The sequence below is a fragment of the Equus asinus genome, chromosome 29 (assembly GCF_041296235.1).
Source record: "Equus asinus isolate D_3611 breed Donkey chromosome 29, EquAss-T2T_v2, whole genome shotgun sequence".
Taxonomy (NCBI): Eukaryota; Metazoa; Chordata; class Mammalia; order Perissodactyla; family Equidae; genus Equus; species Equus asinus.
Window position 1 is genome coordinate 43,346,549 of NC_091818.1, and position 19,064 is coordinate 43,365,612.

Below are 19,064 nucleotides of genomic sequence, written 5' to 3' on the forward strand. Positions count from 1 at the left end.
CGCTCGGCTGGTGGGTGCTCTCGGCCTTGTTGACATGAGTGAGTGGAGTGTACACAGTTACAGGCGGCCGGCGCAGCCGTGACACAGTGCAGTCGTCCCAGGGACCAAGAGGACTCTTGGTCCCTGGAGGGAGCGGCCGAGAACTCGGCGGGTGTGGGGTCAGTAGCACTGACACCAGCTTCTCCCACTCGGTCCGTCCTGAAGGGCCGTCCCACTGAGCCTCGCTCTCCGCGCTTCAGCCAGAAAGGACTGCCCGGCGCCAGCCCTGCCCCAGTTCTGAGACAGCGCTGGATTCACTGGCCCACCTTCTCTCCCCTCACCGCTGCCTACACGCTGGTACCTTCCCCGGCTCAGACTCTGAGGGTTACACCGTGGGTCCCCCCAGGGGCCTCGACATGCCTGGTGTGGGGGCCCACGGTAGCTGCGCTGTGCAGCAAGGATTGAAGCCAAGTGCGCAAGCTCACCTGTACTCAGGGCCCACGTGCGCGTCCACACCACTGTCCCTCTGGAAGGAACCTGTGAGCTGGTGTCCCCGACCAGGGCCTTCTCCCACACTTGACGTGTCACACGTCTGCTGGGTCACAGCTTTGCCTGTTCCCTCCTTGACGGCTTTGTACTTGCGTGAGGCCTAGTTCACTGATTTCTGGAAAGATAGCTTGCCAGCACCTGCCCGCAGAGCTGCCCAGGGACCCTCTGCAGCTGCCCACAGATCCTGAGGTTTTAAACTCCTCCTTAAAGGCATAAAAGAAGGGGCTGGCCCAGTGGCACTGTGGTTAAGTGCACACGTTCCGCTTTGGCAGCCCAGAGTTCGCCAGTTCAGATCCTGGGTGTGGACATGGCACCACTTGACAAACCATGCTGTGGTAGGCATCCCACGTATAAAGTAGAGGAAGATGGGCACGGATGTTAGCTCAGGGCCAGCCTTCCTCAGCAAAAAGAGGAGGACTGGCAGATGTTAGCTCAGGGCTAATCTTCCTCAATAAAAAAAAAAAAAAATAAAGAATAAAAGAAACTTAGGACCATGGTTGAGGTTTTAGCCAAACGTTTTATTCCACCAGACAGGCACATGTTAAAGCGGGAGACAGCACGAGGTCCAGCCAACAGCTCACGCTGGACCCTCAGGGTCCGACGGGGAGGAAGGTACAAGAGGAGGGTGCCCTGTGACAGGTACTGATATCAACAACACTCGGTCAACAATACTCGCATAAAGTGCTGATAAATAACTTAAACGTTACAAAAACGGGCGGCACACGGAGTCGCAGCGTCACTACCGAGGGCGCAGGCCCGCTGGCGTCTAGATGGCGGCCGGCTCCTCGTGGCCGCGGTGGTGCACGTGCTCCAGCTCTTCCGAGTCGGACACCTCGAAGCTGGCCTTGTACTTGGCCAGGATCTTCATGAGAGGCCGCAGCTTCAGCCACCACTGCTCTTTAGGAATCCTGTGCCTGCGGACAGGAGGAAGCAACGTGAGCGCCACGCCAGGCGCCAGCAGGGCAGCCCCGACCGGAGGGGTCGTGGAGTCACTGAGGAAAGTCTGGTGACAAAGCAGTTCTCGTAGGTCAAATGAAACAGCTCTATTTCTAAAAACTCCACCCTTTTCTAAAGGTCTTGTATTTTCTAACTTGGCTTCCTTAAAATACTTAAAGGAGTGACTTATGACAACGAGTGATTGACAGTAGCTGCTCTGTCATCTGGGACCTGTCATCATTCCTTCTACTGGCACTAGGGTTCCGACTCGCGATGTTTCCTTTACTTACTCGAAGTCCGTTTCCTTCTTGAGCTCTGCCACAGGTCGGAAAACAAGGTTTCTTTTGCTTATTCCCAGCACACAGATGGAATCATCACTTACAAATCTCCTTCCTGTAAAAGACAGAAAAGTGATCTAAGAATGAATAATCCGTCACGTTGACGGGGCAGATAAAACGGCCAATGGAGGAGGGAAAAGGGAGGGAGGAGAGCAGGTTCCCCGGCGGCAGGGGAAGCAGCATCCTGTGGAGAATGAAGAACTGGGACGCCGCAGCCTGGCTGGCCGGAAGCTGGGGATGCTCACGACTCCTGGGAATCGTGACAGCGAGGGCAGAGAACATCTGGGGATCGGTGCCCTTCAGCCCCGGGACCTCACGATGGGCGTCTTCCCGGGGGGCAGGCTGCTTTCTCTCGGGGCATCGCTTAGGCACCCACGAGTCCCCTTCAGGATGAGGGAGGAGAGGCAGCGAAGGGCGCCGGCCTGGGTCGTGACGGGGCCTCCCTCACTGCACTCACAGGGCTGCTGACCACTTCACGGGAGACGCTCAGGAAGCGAGGCCCTGGGGAAGGAGCTTTCCTGCGGTTGCTGGTGAGTAAATCTCTCACTGATACGGGAATAGGAAAATTGGCTTAAATTGCAGACAGACTGCAGTTAAATATTAATAAGAAACGTATGCTCGTGAATGCACATAAGGAGAGGCTGGAAGGTAGTGAGATGAGCATCGTTAGATGAATTGAGAAAAGAAGAAATCCAAAAGACAGAAGAAATATAAAAGCAGAAATTAATGTAGAAAACAAACTTAGAAACAATCAAGCCAAGATCAGTTCTTCAAAGACTAACATTAGGCTGAAACTATTTACAGCGCCGTTTCTGTAAGTCAGACATTGGAAATAAAGCTAATAAACACACACACAGATCTGATGTGATTGATCGAGAAAACTGAGGGGCAGAAATAAAGACATTAGCACAGATAACCAAGCTCTGGAATGAGTGGGACGAGAAATGCCACACACAGCAAAAAGAAAAGAGGATGTTTTAAAAAATTTTCATGCTGAAGTTTCTGAAAATTTAGATGAATTGAAAATTTCCTAGAAAATATCGCTGACAAAACTGATTGAAGCAGTTCTCTAACATAAAGACAGCCCGCAATCAGCTCTCCCTACAAGGAAGAGGGAGGCTGTGACGAGATGTCACCGGCAGTTTCATCAAACATCCCAAAATCAAAACTAAACTCCCATCATGCACGTTCTTTCCGAGGGGAGCCCCCCGACTTACTCGACAGCTGGAACAAGCCTGGCCCCACGCCCAGGAGGGGCAGGATGAGCCAGCAATGGTGGAGGCAAAAAGCCCACACAGTGAGGCCAAGAACAACGCACAGGGCCTGGGGGTGAGGATGGGGGGGGGCGTGCTCCAGCAGGGCAGGTGGGCTTCACACGAGGAGTCAGTTAAAGGAACTTCAATGACTGTCTGACTTGATGTAAGAAACGTGTAGCATCCTTTCACGTTTGAAAAAGGACCTAATGAACAAAGTACCAGGTACCTACCAGAGTATCAGTGTGTCTATCAAAGACCCACCGCAAATACGAAGTTGCAGGCAGGCAGACTTGCATTACATATGAATAAGAACTCTTCGTCCTGAAGCATTGAAAACATCCTCTCCTCCCATTAAGGTTGAGCCCAAGCCAGGAGTCCTGCTGTCACTGCCCTTGTCAGGACTGCTCTGGAGTCATACACACCCACAAAGTTACCAAGGGAAAAATGGAAGGTCGTATACAGACAGCGATAAGAACGTGGATGTAAAGAGCCAAACAAAACGAATCTACAAATACTAGAATGAGACTGCCTGTACAAAGTTGCTGACTGCAAAACCAGTTATAGAAATTGTTTCTATACATAGACCAGCAATAAGAAAAAAGCTTAATACCATTTACAGCAATATATTTTCTTAAAAATCAAGTCAGGAATAACGTTCCATAAAAGATATGCGTGATCTTTAGGCAAAACAATGCTTTAATAAGAGAGAAAGAAAGGTCTAAATAGATGGAGATACGATGTCCATGACTTAGAAATTCAGTATTTTAAAAACATCAGTTCTTCCTGCAAATGATTTAGTGGTTAAATGTAACTCCCCCAGAAAGTCCAACAGAATTTTTGGTGGACCTTGACAATGATTCTGTCGTCTCCCTGACAGCACATGCGGCCAAGAACAGGCCAAACTGGAAGGCAGCCCAGGTGGAGTGACTTGCCCGCCAGACGCCAGGAATTGTTTATGGAGCTGGAATACTGGCAAGGATCGATCACTGAATGCCAAAAATGAACCAAATAGCCCAGAAATGGTCCCATAAGTTTATAGATGGTCTATGAAGGAGACCAGACTGCAGAGGGGAGGGAAGAATGGATTTTTCAATAAATGACACCCAAATAATTGATTATCCACATGGGAGAAAATGGAATAGGCCTTAAATTTCATATCAAGTCAAGTGGATTAAAGAACTAAATGGGTAAAAGGAGAATGTTTTCATAAGACAGAAAGCTCAAACCATAACGGAAAAAGTTAGTAAACTGGCTACATTAAAATTAAGAGCACTTCAGGGGCCAGCCCGGTGGCGTAGTGGTTAAGTTTGCATGCTCTGCTTCAGTGGCCCAGGGATCGTGGGTTCAGGTCTTGGGCATAAACCTACAGACCACTCATCAAGCCATGTTGAGATGGCATCCCACATACAAAATAGAGGAAGACTGGCAACAGATGTTAGCTCAGAGCCAATCTTCCTAACCAAAAAAAAAAAAGCACTTCATTAAAAGATAACTTGCAGAAAACATCATGTATGTCACAAATGGGAGATGGGATACATGCAACATTGTGACTGGCAGAATATAAAATAGAAAATATTCCTATAAAGTAATAACCAAAATATGTTTAAATCTATAAAATGATATAAACCAAAAAACTACATAATTAGAAAGATACATAACCAGCCAACAGAAAGATGGGTAAGATACTTGCAGAGTTCAGAGAAGAAACAAGAGCGTTGAGGAAGCGTGAAGGAGCTGGCGTGGCCCTCTCCACTGAGCAAGTTTAGCCTCTTAAAGCCGCATGAGATGCCTCACGCCCAGCCAACAGCAACAGTTCAAAGTGTCACCCAGACGGGAGTCAGGAGCCCGCACACTCTGCGCTGAGCGTGTGGTTGGGGGGCCAGTTGGATGGGGCGGCGCATTCGCCATGACCCAGCATCCTGCTCCCCGGTCAAGGCACTGGAGCATCGCGCATGTCAGCAAGACCCGGGACACCAGGTGTCGGGTCAGCAGAGCGGTAGGGTTGGCCGGCTCCAGCGACGGGACGTCGAATCATGGACGCACATCAGATGGTAGCTCTCAAAAACCCAACGCCCCGTCAAAGAAGCAGGTCACAGGGAAACGCACACTGCGGGCTTCCGTTCACACAGACTACAGAAGAAGCTACCGAGCCCTTGAAGCTTCAACCCGGTGGTAAGACTGAAGGAAGTGAGGGAATGAGTAGCACAAAATTGTGAGGTTCCTTCTGGTGGGGAGGGAGCAAAGTGTGATGCAGGAAGGACAGACCAGGTGTTACAGGAGGACATAATCTGGATCCCTCCCCATCCCAAGGGTCAAGGGATCCTTGATCTGTGCTCTGAAAAGAGAAGTGGTGAGTGAATCAATGAGTGAGCCTTAAGTATCTTAAGTAAAAGCAAGTCCAGAGGATTCCCTGGGGCAAAGAAAGAAAACCAGAAGAAGAATCACAGCTCCAGGTCTTGCTGATGGAGCCCCGTCTGTGTGCAGCCATTGCCTGGCTATTAGAAGAACCAAGTCACTAGTCCCTGGAATGCCCTCCCTCGCTAATAGGCAGGAATAAAGCACCTCGTTACAGTAATTACACTTACACCTAATTATAACCCTGAGGGTCATAAACAGTGACCGCAGAGTCTAGCAGAACCATCTTGTCACATGCAGCTCAAGGCTCCATTTCGGCAAAGGAGAAACAAGCGCCCACTTGCCAGAGCACAGACTTCCTCCCGGAGCCCAGCCCCGTCTCAGCACCGCCCCCGCCCCCACCACCACAATCACTGGGTACCTTTGCCCTGAGACTCCTTCAGCTTCGTGGTGATCCATTGCATGGCTCTAGCAGACATTTTGGTTCCAAAGTTTCTGTCGAAGGGAGAAGGCGCTCCCCCCTGTCGGTGGTCAGAGTGACAGGAGATGTTAGTTACATAACCGTCCCTTCCTGGCTGTTTACTTTTGAAAATGAAATAGAAAATAAAATTACTGTTCTTTAACAAAATTCACATCATATTTTTAAGAGACTCAAATTCGTTATGGATTTTGGTTTTTGGTTTTTTTTTTTTTGCATATTTCTATCTCCTTGTGTATAGTTGGGACCAAAACCAACCCCGTAATCCTGTGCTGGATCAGCCTGTCGGCGAGCACAGGGCCTGCCCCATAACACTAGGATGCTGGTCAACAGGACAGGTCGACTAGCAGCTTCACTACTTTAGAATCTTCTATCAGGATTTCTTAACCTTATTTTGGGGTGGGGAGGGGGCACGGTTTCCTCGAAGCATCTGATCAACGCTGTGGGCTCGCTGTCACAAAAGACATACCTGCCTAGCCTTCCATCATCTAATGTCAGGGGTTCATGGACCCTTTGAAATGGATTAACAAGCCCTAGGTGGTTCGCGAAGATGCACAGAGTGGGAGGTAGTGACGGGAAGAGGAGGCGCGCAACCCGGAGACTGGGGCTGGGCTCCATGCCCACCTCCAGCTCCGCCATCTGGGGCACGCTTATTGGTCACAGAGCGAACCCCGAGATTCCTGCCAAAACATTCCGATTTCGTGAAAATCTCACATAGTATCGTCTATTTCAATTTAAATGGTTAAGCCACAATATTGAGTGAAGTATTTCATGTGAATAAGTTTTTCCAATTAACTTCTGTCACTATTTATACGAAAGTTGAGAGTTTTCCTAAAAATGCCTATCCACCCAAATATCACAGAAAACAGAAAGGATCCCTGAGCTGGTGATATTCAGGGTGACTTTTAAACGGAACCATAACCTAATTGAGATGTTTTTAATCACTTTGGAATTTACTTATGAATACACATTTTTTTCCCCCAAAATAATAGCTAATTAAGATATCCATCTAAAAACAGGCCACTAGCAAGGGCTCCTGTGCCATGTGGCGGCGCCGCCCACCTGCTGCATGTGGCCCAGCACGTTCTTCCTGCAGTCGAACACGCCTTTGCCCTCTTCCGAGTAGAGCTGGTAGATGAAGTCGGTGGTGTAGTTCTCGCTGCAGCTCTCGTTCCTGCAACGAGCGAGCGCGCGGCTGAGTCGAGGGGGGCGGCAGCCGCAGACGGGATGCCCCAAGCGCCCGCCACGCTGGCCCATCAGCCCTTCCCCCCCCTCACCCCACACATCTCCTTCTTTCTTTATAAAGGTCAGGGGCGTCATGAAAGAAATGACGTGGAGATAGCTTAAAAAAATAAAAAGCAAAAACAGATGTTACAAAATGACTCCTTAAGTGCTAACACAAGGCACAACTCCTCTAGGTCCTTCCCTCCGCGTTTGGAGGGAGACTCCGCGGTAGAGACGACGGCCCAGTGGGCTTGGGTCAGGGGTGGGCTCTTTCTCACATGAAGGAAGACAGGCGTGCCGTTACCTGAGCACCAGTCCCCTCTGGATGGTGGTCTTCATCTTCTCCGTCAGGTGCTCCACGTTGGCCTGGAAGAGAGTGTCAGTCAGTCAGTCCGACAGTAAACTTCTATTAAGCGCCTACTGTGTGTGGGTACCTCGTGATCTGGGTGCCTAATGGAGCAGCAGCGAGGGCGTCAGACAGGGCAGCTGCCCCCAGGGTTTATGGCTCAGCAGGAGAGGGTGACAAAGACTACACCAAGTCGACACAAATGTGACAGTAAGGAGAGCAGAACACGGTCACACAGGACGCATGTGGAGGGGCGCAGCTCCCCGACTGGACGTCTCAGTCGGTCCGTGGGACTCGCAGCTTCCAGGAGAGACATTTTCCAAAACAAGATTACGTTTACCTGCATTCTTTCTATCTTAGTTGTGTCTGACTTGCTAACGTCTGTCCTGGACGGGCTTTGAGGATACATGTCTGGAGGCCTAGCTGCCCGCCCCGACCCCAAGCCCCCAGCTGCCGGGTCTCGGGGACGCCCCAGCCTCCCTTCCGCCACAGAGGGGGCTGAGCCACCGACCAGCGCCGCGGGCACCCCGCTAGCCCTCCGTCCAACAGCTGTGGCGAGAGACCCCAGTTGCTGCAGAAGAGGCACCTGCGACCTTCAGACATAAAAGCAGCCCGCAGGGACAGCGAGCCTAACGCAGCCGTGGACGCGCAGCTGCTGACATGGCCTGTGGTTCCTTGAGTCTTGTTCTCCAGTCAGCAACGCCCACAACACTGCCTGAGTGAAACCCACTCTGCTGTGTCCCCCCGGGGCCTAGCCACCTCCCGGGGCGCCGCGCATCCCCTCGTTAATCCAGCGTTTCCAACAAAGGCTGCTCCCGGGAGGCTCGGAGCCCAGGAGGATGTGCACCAGCGTGCAAACTTCCTGCGCTCAGCCCCACAGGACAGCGCCAGGCCCAAGAGAGGCCGTGTGTTCGTCCCCATCAGCTGCCCACAAGGCACGAGACGTCCTCGTTAGACGGTTTACAACCCACCTATGGAAAACGGTGACCTAACAGGAGGCGAAATCGTGTAACAGACAAAACTCTAACGCATTTGGGCGACACGAGCAGAAGGTGCCCTGAGACCTGGGTGCTGGCACTGTCATGCGGGTCAGAGACCTGACACTGGGGCCAGCGCACCCACCACGGCCCGGGTTCAGTGAGCCGATGGTTAGTGCCCTCGCCATCCCCCCACACGAACGCCCCTCCGTGTGACGGGGCGGCAGCAGTGCGCGCATTCCGAGTGCCCAGAGGCCTGGTGGTGCCCACGTACCTGCAGGTCTCGGATGTCAAAGGGCTCCTCAAAAATGTAGGCGGCGTCGGCTCCTGCAGCAAGCCCCCCCATGTTGGCCAGGTAGCCGCAATAGCCTCCCATGGTCTCGATGATGAACACACGGCGCTTGGTCCCGCTGGCCGACTGTTTGATGCGGTCACATGTCTGGGCACAGAGAAGGACACAAGTCACTCCAGCGCAGGCCCAGCCGGCATGGAGACGGGCAGCACTGAGGGCCCGATGGGTCCTGAGCAGGCAGACACGGGCTTCCAGCCCAGATGCCGGCCCTGTGGGCCTGGGCAGTGCAGTCACAGGCCCCAATGCGAGGGCAGGCCTGTCACACCCTTGGCCAGCACCCTGGGTGGGTGGGAGGCGCCTGCAGACCCGCTCACTCCACCAGCACCTCTCCTGGGGGACAGACAGTGGCTCCTGGACACAGGCCCCAGAAGCTGTCCAGACACAGACAGCAGGTCTCCCAGGGAAACGTCTGCCCTCGGCCCTCCTGGAGGACACTAGCTCAGGGGCCAAAACAACAGAGAAAACTGCCCGCCCCTCCCCCCGCGGCTCTTCCACGCCACCATCCTCCCTCTCAGACAACACCAGCCTCTGACCAGGCTCTGTCTCTAAGACACTCTGATCCAGCTGTCATCTCGCTCAGACCTTCAGTAACACCAAAGCCTCACATGGACTCCCTGGTTCCCGGCACCAGCGCCCGCTCCCCCTCCAGCCATGTCCAGTTCCCGGATGGGCTATCCCCCAGGCCTCCCCAGGGCCTCACATGTCCGTTGCAGGCTAGAGAGTGGCCCCCAAAGATACCCAGGTCCGAATCCCAGGAAGCCAGGAATGTTCCCCTATAAGGTAATTAAGTCCAGGATGCTGAGGTGGGGAGATGATCCTGGGTTATCCAGTGGTGCTTAAACGTAATCAGCGGAGTGGAAGGGACAGGGCTGGGCACACGGGCGGCATGCCAGGCCCCCCAGGGCTGCAGTGACGGGCATCTTTTTCCACTAAGTGGAGAACTAGTGTCACCAGTTCAGAGGATGGCATCCTCATCACTTCATGGCAGAAGAACGTTGCTGGCAAAGATGCTCTCCTGCACAGCTGAGCGGGACAAGTGCATCTCTGCGCACTGGCCCGAGTGACAAAGATGAAGAAACCCGAGTGAATGTGACGGTGGAGCCGAGGCCCCCATCATCCGTAAGCCACCAAAGGTCACAACAATGGGAGCTGTCAGCACGGCCGCCTCTGCTCGGGGCTCAAATATACCACTCCTAAATTCTCTCTCTGCATCCCCCAGGCTGTGTGTGAAGGCTTGACCCCGTCTCCTAAACCCAGCAAATCATCGCAGCCTCATCTCGTTCGTTACTAAAGGCAGAACTGACAAGTGAGAGCCACAGCACCGGGTGCGACCCTGTCCCCAGTTCTCTGACTGTAGGGTGAGAGGAAGGAGCAGAGGAGAGCTGAGACGCTGCCTGGCTGGACCGGCCCCGCCCAGCCACGTCCACTGGGCCAGTGTCCCCAGCGGCAGACAGACGATTCTCTGAGAAAAATCTCTGGGAATCGTCCCCCGGAGGAAAGCCGTCAAGTTACAGTTCCAATACTCCTAACATTTTGCCGCACTGCTGCTTTAAAAATATAAGTCGAACGTGAAAAGAGGAGGTGGAGCTTGGAATACTGTTAAGATAGGAAAAAACCCATGGACTTGGATGTGAGGCCACGGTCTTGCCTGTCAGTCAGTCTCCCATGACCGAGATATTCCCCAGAGGCTGGGTGTCTGCTAAACTTGAGTGGCCAGACCAGGCAGGGGCTGGCGAGGGCTGGAGGGATCCCACCCGCAAAGTGCAGACTGCTGGAAGCCGGGGTAATGTGCCAGATGCAGGGTCGAGGGGCAAAGCGAGCGTGAGCATCTGAGAGATGCTGGCTGCACACGGCCGAGGTGTGAAGAGAGATGCAGGACCCGCACAGCACTGAGTAGCCAGTGGCTACTTTATGGCTCTGTCTACGGCCATCTTAGGTGCAGAGAAACAGACTCCAAGAGGCCAAGGGCTGGGCCCATGGGAGCTTCCAACCTGGGAATGAGCCCCTCGGAGGCCATCACCCTCTAAACAGGTAGGACAAGCCCATCCCTCGAGAGCAAATTGAGTGAGAAAACGGGCAAGACGCTCCAGAGGGACCCATGGTCTCAGAGTCAGGCTATGATGCGACAGAATCGGGACGGCAGCCTGGCAGAAGCCTTCCCCTCCTCTGCCTGCATCGCAGTCAGCTGGGAAAGGAGTCGGACGGACACTCCGTCCCCCAGGGTGCTCCCAGGGTCGGGGCCAAGCTGGGCGGAGGAACCTCTCCGACAGGGAGAGCTCACACTGCACACAGCCTGGGGGACAGCGCACCGCAGCTCCCGACGCACCTCCGCTTCACAGGAAGCACATGCCCCAGGCCTGGACGGGCTGCGCTCCCCTGGAACTGTCACACACACCCGCCACCTGACCCCATCTGCACGCCCTCCTGACTGCTGTCTCCTCTGATGGACCACACACGTGGCCACCCACACACCTGGCTATGCACACACCTGGCCATGTACACACGTGGCCATGCACACACCTGGCTATGCACACACGTGGCCCTGCACACACGTGGCCATGTACACGCCTAGCTATTCACACACCTGGCTGTGCACACATGTGGCTATGCACACACCTGGCCATGCACACACCTGGCCATGCACACACCTGGCTATTCATATACCTGGCCATTAGTACACATGGCCATGCACACATCTGGCTATGCACATATACGTGCAGATGCACACATGTGGCCATGCAGACATCTGGCTGTGCACCTTGGGCACCGGCGGCCAGCCTCAGCAGACACAACCCCTCAGAGTGCCTGGGAGGTATCAGGGCTTCTTGCACAGGGGGTATAGAAACAGACGCGGCACCCAGGGCGCTGAGGGAACCTCTCTCCCTGTCAGTGGATACAGACAGCCTCACCCTCAGATGAAGCAGCTAGGAAAACTCTCCCGGGGTGGGACGTGTGATATAAACTCCCGCTAACTGGAAAAAAGAGTGGTACCAGACTGGCCTGCTCATTCTGGAGGACCAGATGGTTTCCCTTCAGTCTCTGTTTAGGGGAAAGAGAAAGACCACGCGTGTTCAGCATGACCGGCGGTCCTCTCAGGGCAGAAGAGACAGAAACGAGGAGATGGGGCTCTCACCTCCACGATTGCGTTCATGCCCGTGTCAGAACCCAGGCTGCACTCCGTGCCCGGGACATTGTTGCTAATGGTGGCAGGCAGGACGCAAACGGGGATGCAAAACTCCTCGTGGTTGCTGCGTGCATCTGCCATGGCGAGCGCGCTCTCGAAAGCCTGCAGCAGCGGCGTTGGGGGTGGTTAGCCGGCCCCGCCGCGGGGGCCTGATCAGCTCCATCCGTGCGGGTCAGGCGGAGGGGGCTCCCGGTTGGCACAGAGTCAGGGCAGGACACCTGACAGTGCGCGGGCATGGGGTGCGGGCCTCCCAGGGGCCCCCAGCTGGGCATGGGTGGGACGTAAGCAGGTGCACAGCAAAGCAGGGCCGGAGGCCGCATCAGGGTTAGTATGGACGCACAGCGGTCCTTTCCTGCCATCTCAGACGTGAGGGAGGCAAATTAGGTGGGAAGACCCCTCCTCGGTAACTTTCAGCAGTACGCCGAGCTGGGGCCCCACCCACTAGGCTTCATCAATGACCTGCGTCAGTGATGGAAGACGTGCAGCCCGGGGACTGGATCGCCTCTCTACTCTCAGTCAGGAGGACCAGCCTGGCCAGGCCCTTAGCGATGCTTACACAAGGCAGCACGGAGGAGCTGTGCCCCAAACGTGCTCTGGACCCACAAAGAGAAATTGGCTCCGATGTGAAGAAAGGAGCATTATTAAGCATAGGGGCAGAGTTTGGATTCTCTACCCCTAAGTGTTAATCAGAACAGGTCATTAGCAGACACAGGTACACCCATCCACCATCCCCGGATCCACCAAGCTCCAAAAAGCCAGGCTTCTGGTGGCACATTTGTGCAAACAGACCCACGTCTGCTCTTTATTCATCCCACCTACGTGCCCAGGGTGCGTCCTGCCACAAGAATGTGCACGACTGAAGGTAGGTGGGCCCCACGCCTCCCTGAGCATGTGTGCTCTGTTGCCCCTGACCTAGGGGCCTGCGGCCCGAGATACGTGGATGGGGGACCTGCCGTGGTTAGTCTAGGGAGCCACCAGGAGGAAGGTGAGGTGGTCACTCAGCTGCCTCCTGGTCCTTCGGCTATCACCCTCTGCACCCCAGCCAGCCCCTCTCCATCTCTGCATGGACCCTGCCTTTGGGGCCTCCAATCACTTTGGGATCTTAAATCACTGCCATCTGTTTCAAGGGATGTGGGCAGCACCCTGTGGGGGCTGTCCTGACACCATGGGGGACCTGCAGCATCCGGGCCTCCACTCACCAGATGCCAAGGCACCCCCTGCCCAGTTCCAATGACCAAGTGTCCTTAGACATTGCAGATGTCCCCTGGGGGACCAAATCGCCGCCAGGTGAGAGCCACCCAACTCCGAACAGAAGGAACGGTTGGTACCGAGACGCCCGCAGATGGTACCCCGAATGCTCTTCCTATACTGACAGCCTCTGGACGTGAGACTGTGGCCTGCAGGTGGCCTGAGCTGCTGAATGAGGCGCATGAACCGATGCTACACCTGCTCTGGTCTGCAGCCCTGAGGGCTCCCTGGACCCCGGAGCAGACAGGAGGGACACAGAGCACCAGGTCCCATCGGCTCAGCTCCCACCCAGCATGGTTTCTGCCTGCACCCCTTGTCCCTTACGTGGCCAGCTCAGACGAGTTCCACCCCAGATGCAAACCTTCTAACAAAGATTCAACTTCATCTCGGCTTTAACCAACAGAACTCTGGAAGGAACCGACTTCAACATGCCCTGCCCAAGCTCGGGTCCCCACAGCTGCAGGACAGCCGGAGAAGACCCAGGAGCAGCCGTGGCAGCTCACACTCAGTCATCCTGACCGCCCAGTGCACCGCTGGTCACTAACCAGACCCACCACAGCCCCGGGACCGCCTGCCCGCTGACAGCCTCAGGGCACTCCTGTCCGCGTACCCTGGGCGGGCGGGCCTGGCGCTGTCGCAGGCGGGGACCTTCTTGCTTTGTAACCTGGCTTTGAGAAACCCCAAGGAATAGAAAACCCAAGTTCAAAGATCATATAGTAAATCTCAAAGTCCCTCTAAGGGGAGCAGGATGAGTAATGTGGAGTGTGCCCTAGATATTTTGGTTTCCAAGTTTTCAACATCACGCGTTTTCAATCTTTATAATCTGGAAAAAAAAAATTCTTGGTAGCAGAGGAGCCTGGAATTATAAAGTGGGAGAATCTTGTCTTCATGCCTAAAAGTGCATAACGCATATCACAAGGAGGGAAACAGCAGCCTGGGCCAGGACCCACAAATGACAACCTTCAAGGTACCCCGCCCCCCCCAGCCCCGAGAGGGAATCTAATTAGGTAACAATTAGGCAAAACGAACTTCCAGTCGCTTCTACTGCAAGCTGAGCAGAAGCAGATTCAAAACCCAGCTACAGCAGGGAAAAGAGCAGTAAAAAAGAAAGATGATAAAATTTATTCTGCGACAGACAGCGACCTTTCAATTCACAGCTCGATCAGGATCGGTTAGGCCAACAGCAGCGAGAGCCGGAAGCACAGGTGCCCGGGCAGCGGCCCAGCAAGGCTAGTGACCACACAAGGACAAGGACGTTCCAGCGGGGACACACGCGGCCCTGGGCAGGGCTTTTTAGCAAAGAAACCTCGGAAAGTTTAAGCAGCTCACAAAAGCAAGAAACAAGTGCAAAGCATCACTTACCATTTGAACTTTATTTTAAAAGCGTTTCTTTTATTTACCAGCGCTAGAAACAGACGTGATGCCATGGGCTATGGAAAAAAATCTGAAGGAAACATTCACGAGACCTAGGTCTCTCGAGGAAAAAAAAAACTTGAGAATTTACCGAAAAATTTTAGACACCAAATTTTAAAAAAACAAAAGAATTGTGTTCTGCTGCTGATCTTCAAACTCATATGCGATTTCCCAGGCATGATTTACAAATACGATAATAAGGATGTATTTCTGTTTTGTTATTGGCTCTTGGCAAAAAAACCTAAAATAGCATCCTCACCATTTTAGGTGTAGTTAGCATCCCCAGTCTACAAAGGGGAGGAGGATGCTCCTGGCCGTGGCCATGTGTGATGAATGCTAATGGCGGATTCAGGTCCACGAATAAAACCACAAAATATTTAGTTCAGGTTCTACCATCAAACACCAAAGCAGGGCCGTCAGACCCAGGATTTATCACAGTAAGGTGTTCTAGGCTTCAAGTCAATTTGGCTCAGCCAAAAAAATAATAATTTTAACAGTTATCCAAATCACAAAACACTGTGATCGATCCACATGGACCTGAGCCACAGATGCTGTTCCCCAACGGGCCTGGGCAGCGAGATGGCGTCCTGGCCGCAGCACAAGACGAGCAGCAAAAATCCCTGGGAGCCAGATCAGGGGTTGTTGGCAGGCTTTCTCATATACTTTTTTGAAGACAGACCGACCCCGGGCCTCGCTCAGGTCTCTAGCACGCTGGTAGATAAAAGCGGGCCAGCGCCCTCTGGGTTAGCATCCGCGGCACCTGCTTTGCTGGCCACACAGACTTACGTCGGTGATAGTGTTCAGGGCGGTGTCTGCACCGATGCTGAAATCGGAGCCAGGCACGTTGTTGGAGACGGTGGCGGGGACCATGACCATAGGGACACAGAACTCTTCGTGCTTCTCCCGGGCAGCTGACAGTTCCAGCAGTCCCAAGTAGGCCTGCCAGACAAGTGTGTGCAGTTGTGGGGGAGGAAGCGGGGAGCAGAGGGGCATCGAGGGGCTGCTAAAAACCAACATGGAAACGCGTTAGCATCACAGACAGGCACCAGTAAGTCTCTGAGCACAACGGACACCACGGGACATCGTCCTAGAGAAACAAGGCTAACTCTTATTGGCAAGAGTGATTCTTTGGGCTTCTTACATTTTCTTTAAAGTAAACTGAAAGATCATCATGGGACTGATCTTGGTTGAATTGAAAAAATTAAGGTCTACAGTCTAATATGTAATCAAAAAAATAGGGGCCGGCCTGGTGGCCAAGTGGGTAAGTTCACACGCTCTACTTCGGCAGCCTGGGGTTCGCTGGTTTGGATCCTGGGCGTGGACCTACGCATCGCCCATCAAGCCATGTTGTGGTGGTGTCCCACAAGAAGAGCTAGAATGACCTACAACTAGTTATAGGATATACAACTACATGTGTGGGCTTCGGGGAGAAAAAAATTTTTAAAAAAGAGGAAGGTTAGTAACAGATGTTAGCTCAGGGTCAATCTTCCTCACCAAAAAAGAAAGAGTACCTTAAAAAAAAGAAGAAAAAATGTATAAAAAACAAAAATTAAAAAGACATTAATCTGGCCATCTAACTACCTTCCTCTCTGAAGAGCCACTGGCTTCAAATTCAAAAGAGAGCATTTCCATAGGCTTGAAATACATGAGAACTCACTGAGCCGATGAACCCCAGGCAAGCAGGCAAGTTTTTGCTTCCCGAGGAGGTCACTCTATTGGCGCCAGGTGAGGGTCGCACCACAGCTCACCACCTGCTCTGCTCGGCATTGTAACTGTCCAGTGGCAGGTGGGCCTGGGGTCCGAGGACCCCAGTTCATGAGTGGCAGACGGCACTACGGGCGGTGGGAGCCAGCAGGGGGCCATCTCTCAAACCCGCAGCACAAAGGAGCCAGCAGGGGAAGGGACACGACCACCCACGTACCTCAAACCCACCAATGATCAATAACGCATTGATGCTGTGGGTGCGCATCTGCCCAGCAATCTCCGTCAAGTACTTCCCAGGGAGGGTGCTGCAAGAAGTTCAACCGAGACACACAGTCAGACAGACTCCACACGGTGGACAGCAGCCCCGCCCCCAGCCCACCTCCCTGCCTTCCGTGGCTGAGCCCCGTGGCCCCGAGAAGATCTGCGCCCTCCTCCTCGGGGTTGGCAGACGGCAGGCAGGGCTGGGGAACCACACAGGGCGGGAGCAACCAAGAATCAAATCTCAAGAAAGCATCTTTTCAAAGGAAAATGGGATGAGACTTTTCAGCTGTCCAACAGCTCGACCTCAAAGCATCCCGCTTTCTCCTTAGAACAGGGATGAAGCACAGTGGCTTCCAATACTCACAAGGGCTGTCTGAATGGAAACTCCAGTCTCACATCACACACACAGACCTTATCCAGTCTAAGCCCCTTTAAAGTCACCTCCACTCATCCTTGCTCTCCTCCCCTTCTATCACCGGTTTCAAACAACATGGCCAACAGGTGGAACCAGACACGTGGTAACTGGCCGTGCCCCCACCCAAGGGCCCGCCCGACACCCACCCTGACCTTTCTGTCATGCTGACTGGAGAAAATAAGGGGCTTATATTTTTGGTAGATTTCAAAAGTTGTAGGGCAAAAACATCAGGCCTGGGTAATCAGGGCACACAAGCTGACATGACGTCAACTATAGGGTCCCTCCCAGCATCCAGCATCGTCATAAGGTGCTGACAACTCGCCCTCCAGGCCCCCCCAGAGCAACGCCCAGGTCAGGTCCTAAAGCCGACTCTGCCTGGGTGTCCGGGACACTCGGGAGGGGCCCAGGAGGCTCACAGGGAGCCCCCTGCTTCTGCAAGGAGCTCTGAGCCCAGAAGACCAACAGCCAAGTACTTGGAGGGACCGGATGGCAAGCAGCTTCGGAGGACAAGCCGCGCTCTGTGGAGTGTGGCCAGCAGCCGGGCCATAGGGGCCTGGCTGCAAAGCAGAACGGAGGGTGGGGCAGGTTCCGTGGGACAATGAGCTAACCGTTGCATGGAATCCAATGTTTATCAGACTCCCATACGGAGCGATCTCCTTCGGTGCTAAAACGTGATGTGTCGTAATGACTGATACTAATACTTGCACCCCTGCGACCAGAGATGGAAAGACCTCAGGCTGTAGGAAATCACAGCACCTCTGAAATTATCCTGTCCCGGCCAGGCTGGAAAATGGACACTCACTGTGGTTCAGAAGCCCACGTTTTCACACTGGAATCACTCAGGTTGTTTCTCCACTGTGGGAATCTGTGCCCCCGGCACTGGGGAGGTCTGTCATCCCCACAGACACAGAGCCACTATCAGTGACACGCTAATTCTGGTTTACGTAGGACTCCTGGTCATACAGCTCAGTGACATCTGTGGTCTTTACCACCTCACGAGATCCAGGACTGTCGCCCACTGTTGGGCTTTTCAAATCAATGGAAGTGAGGAGTCTTGGAGGAACAGCTCCCACGTTCCCCGCCTCATCTCTTTTCGAGGGCACATCTCATCCGTCCCAAAACCTAACCCAGGCCCCTCCTGGAGCGGGGCCAGGATGTGAACCAGCACCAGCATCCTTGGGGACCCTTTATAGGAAATCAAAAGCAGGAGCCTCTGCGCCAGCTACTCTGTTCTAGAACGTGGCCTTCTCTTCTTCCTCAGAGCAGGTCAGAATCAAGAGGGGAGATTACCGTTTTGTTCCAAGAATGGAGCCTCCTTGGCCGGTCCAACCTCCGACATCTCCCCAGCCGATTTCTTTGATCTGATGAGTAAACAGAATGAAACGGCCCAGTGAAAAAGACGAGAGAATCAGAAAGCTTTACGAGCTGCTCGGATGGCTGCCCCTCGACAGGCTGCGCGGCTGCGAGGACTTGTGAAACCTTAGGAAACGCTGTCTCACGAGGCTGAGTGAGTCAAGCCCTGAACAGGATTCTAAGAACAATTCATCGGGAACAGCAGCGGGCTCCAGGCCCTGCCCGGGGCGAGACCTTCACATCCTATGCCCCGGTCGTGTGGACCAGACGGATAATTCAGTTGGCCAAATTCTACCATTGGGAAATAGAAGGATAATTAACATTATTAGTAATTAATATCAGCATTTTTAGTTGATATAAGATTAAAAGAACACTTCTTTTCTTAAAAACTGAAAATGATCTAAAAACATGGCTAAATGCCCGCTGGGAGCCTGCCCCGACCCGCAGCTCTCCTCAGGCCCCTGAGCTGTTGTCTCTACTCTCCAGCAAAGCCCCTTTCTTCCACCTCCTCCTCCCTCGCCCTTGGGGACCTCTCTGTCCGTCTCAAACACCATCTGTGTGCTGGAGGCCCCCCAAGGAGCATCTTCACCCAACCTCTTGAAGATCTGTAACACAGTATCCACCTGCTTACAGGGCACCTCCCCTAGCTCAGCAGGCGTCTCCCGCTTAACACCCCAAATCTCAGCCCCTCCCCGT

At 53.6% G+C, this 19,064-nt stretch overlaps 1 protein-coding gene across 2 annotated transcripts in view; it reads right to left on the minus strand.

The window, feature by feature from the left end:
- Positions 1 to 1,025: 1,025 nt before the first annotated feature.
- PFKP (phosphofructokinase, platelet) overlaps positions 1,026 to 19,064 on the minus strand; it is a 59,538-nt gene continuing 41,499 nt past the window's right edge. Inside the window, exons 14-23 of one of the 2 annotated variants that reach the window (XM_070501180.1) lie at positions 18,306 to 18,376; positions 16,557 to 16,644; positions 15,422 to 15,574; positions 11,924 to 12,076; positions 8,713 to 8,877; positions 7,420 to 7,481; positions 6,954 to 7,065; positions 5,835 to 5,934; positions 1,755 to 1,857; positions 1,027 to 1,442 (exon numbers count right to left, since the gene is read on the minus strand). In XM_070501180.1, the coding sequence (XP_070357281.1) occupies positions 1,295 to 1,442; positions 1,755 to 1,857; positions 5,835 to 5,934; positions 6,954 to 7,065; positions 7,420 to 7,481; positions 8,713 to 8,877; positions 11,924 to 12,076; positions 15,422 to 15,574; positions 16,557 to 16,644; positions 18,306 to 18,376 (1,155 nt within the window). In that variant the 3' untranslated portion in view covers positions 1,027 to 1,294. Of the gene's footprint in view, positions 1,443 to 1,754; positions 1,858 to 5,834; positions 5,935 to 6,953; positions 7,066 to 7,419; positions 7,482 to 8,712; positions 8,878 to 11,923; positions 12,077 to 15,421; positions 15,575 to 16,556; positions 16,645 to 18,305; positions 18,377 to 19,064 lie in introns of both variants that reach the window. The other variant, XM_044762581.2, reaches the window with a different exon arrangement.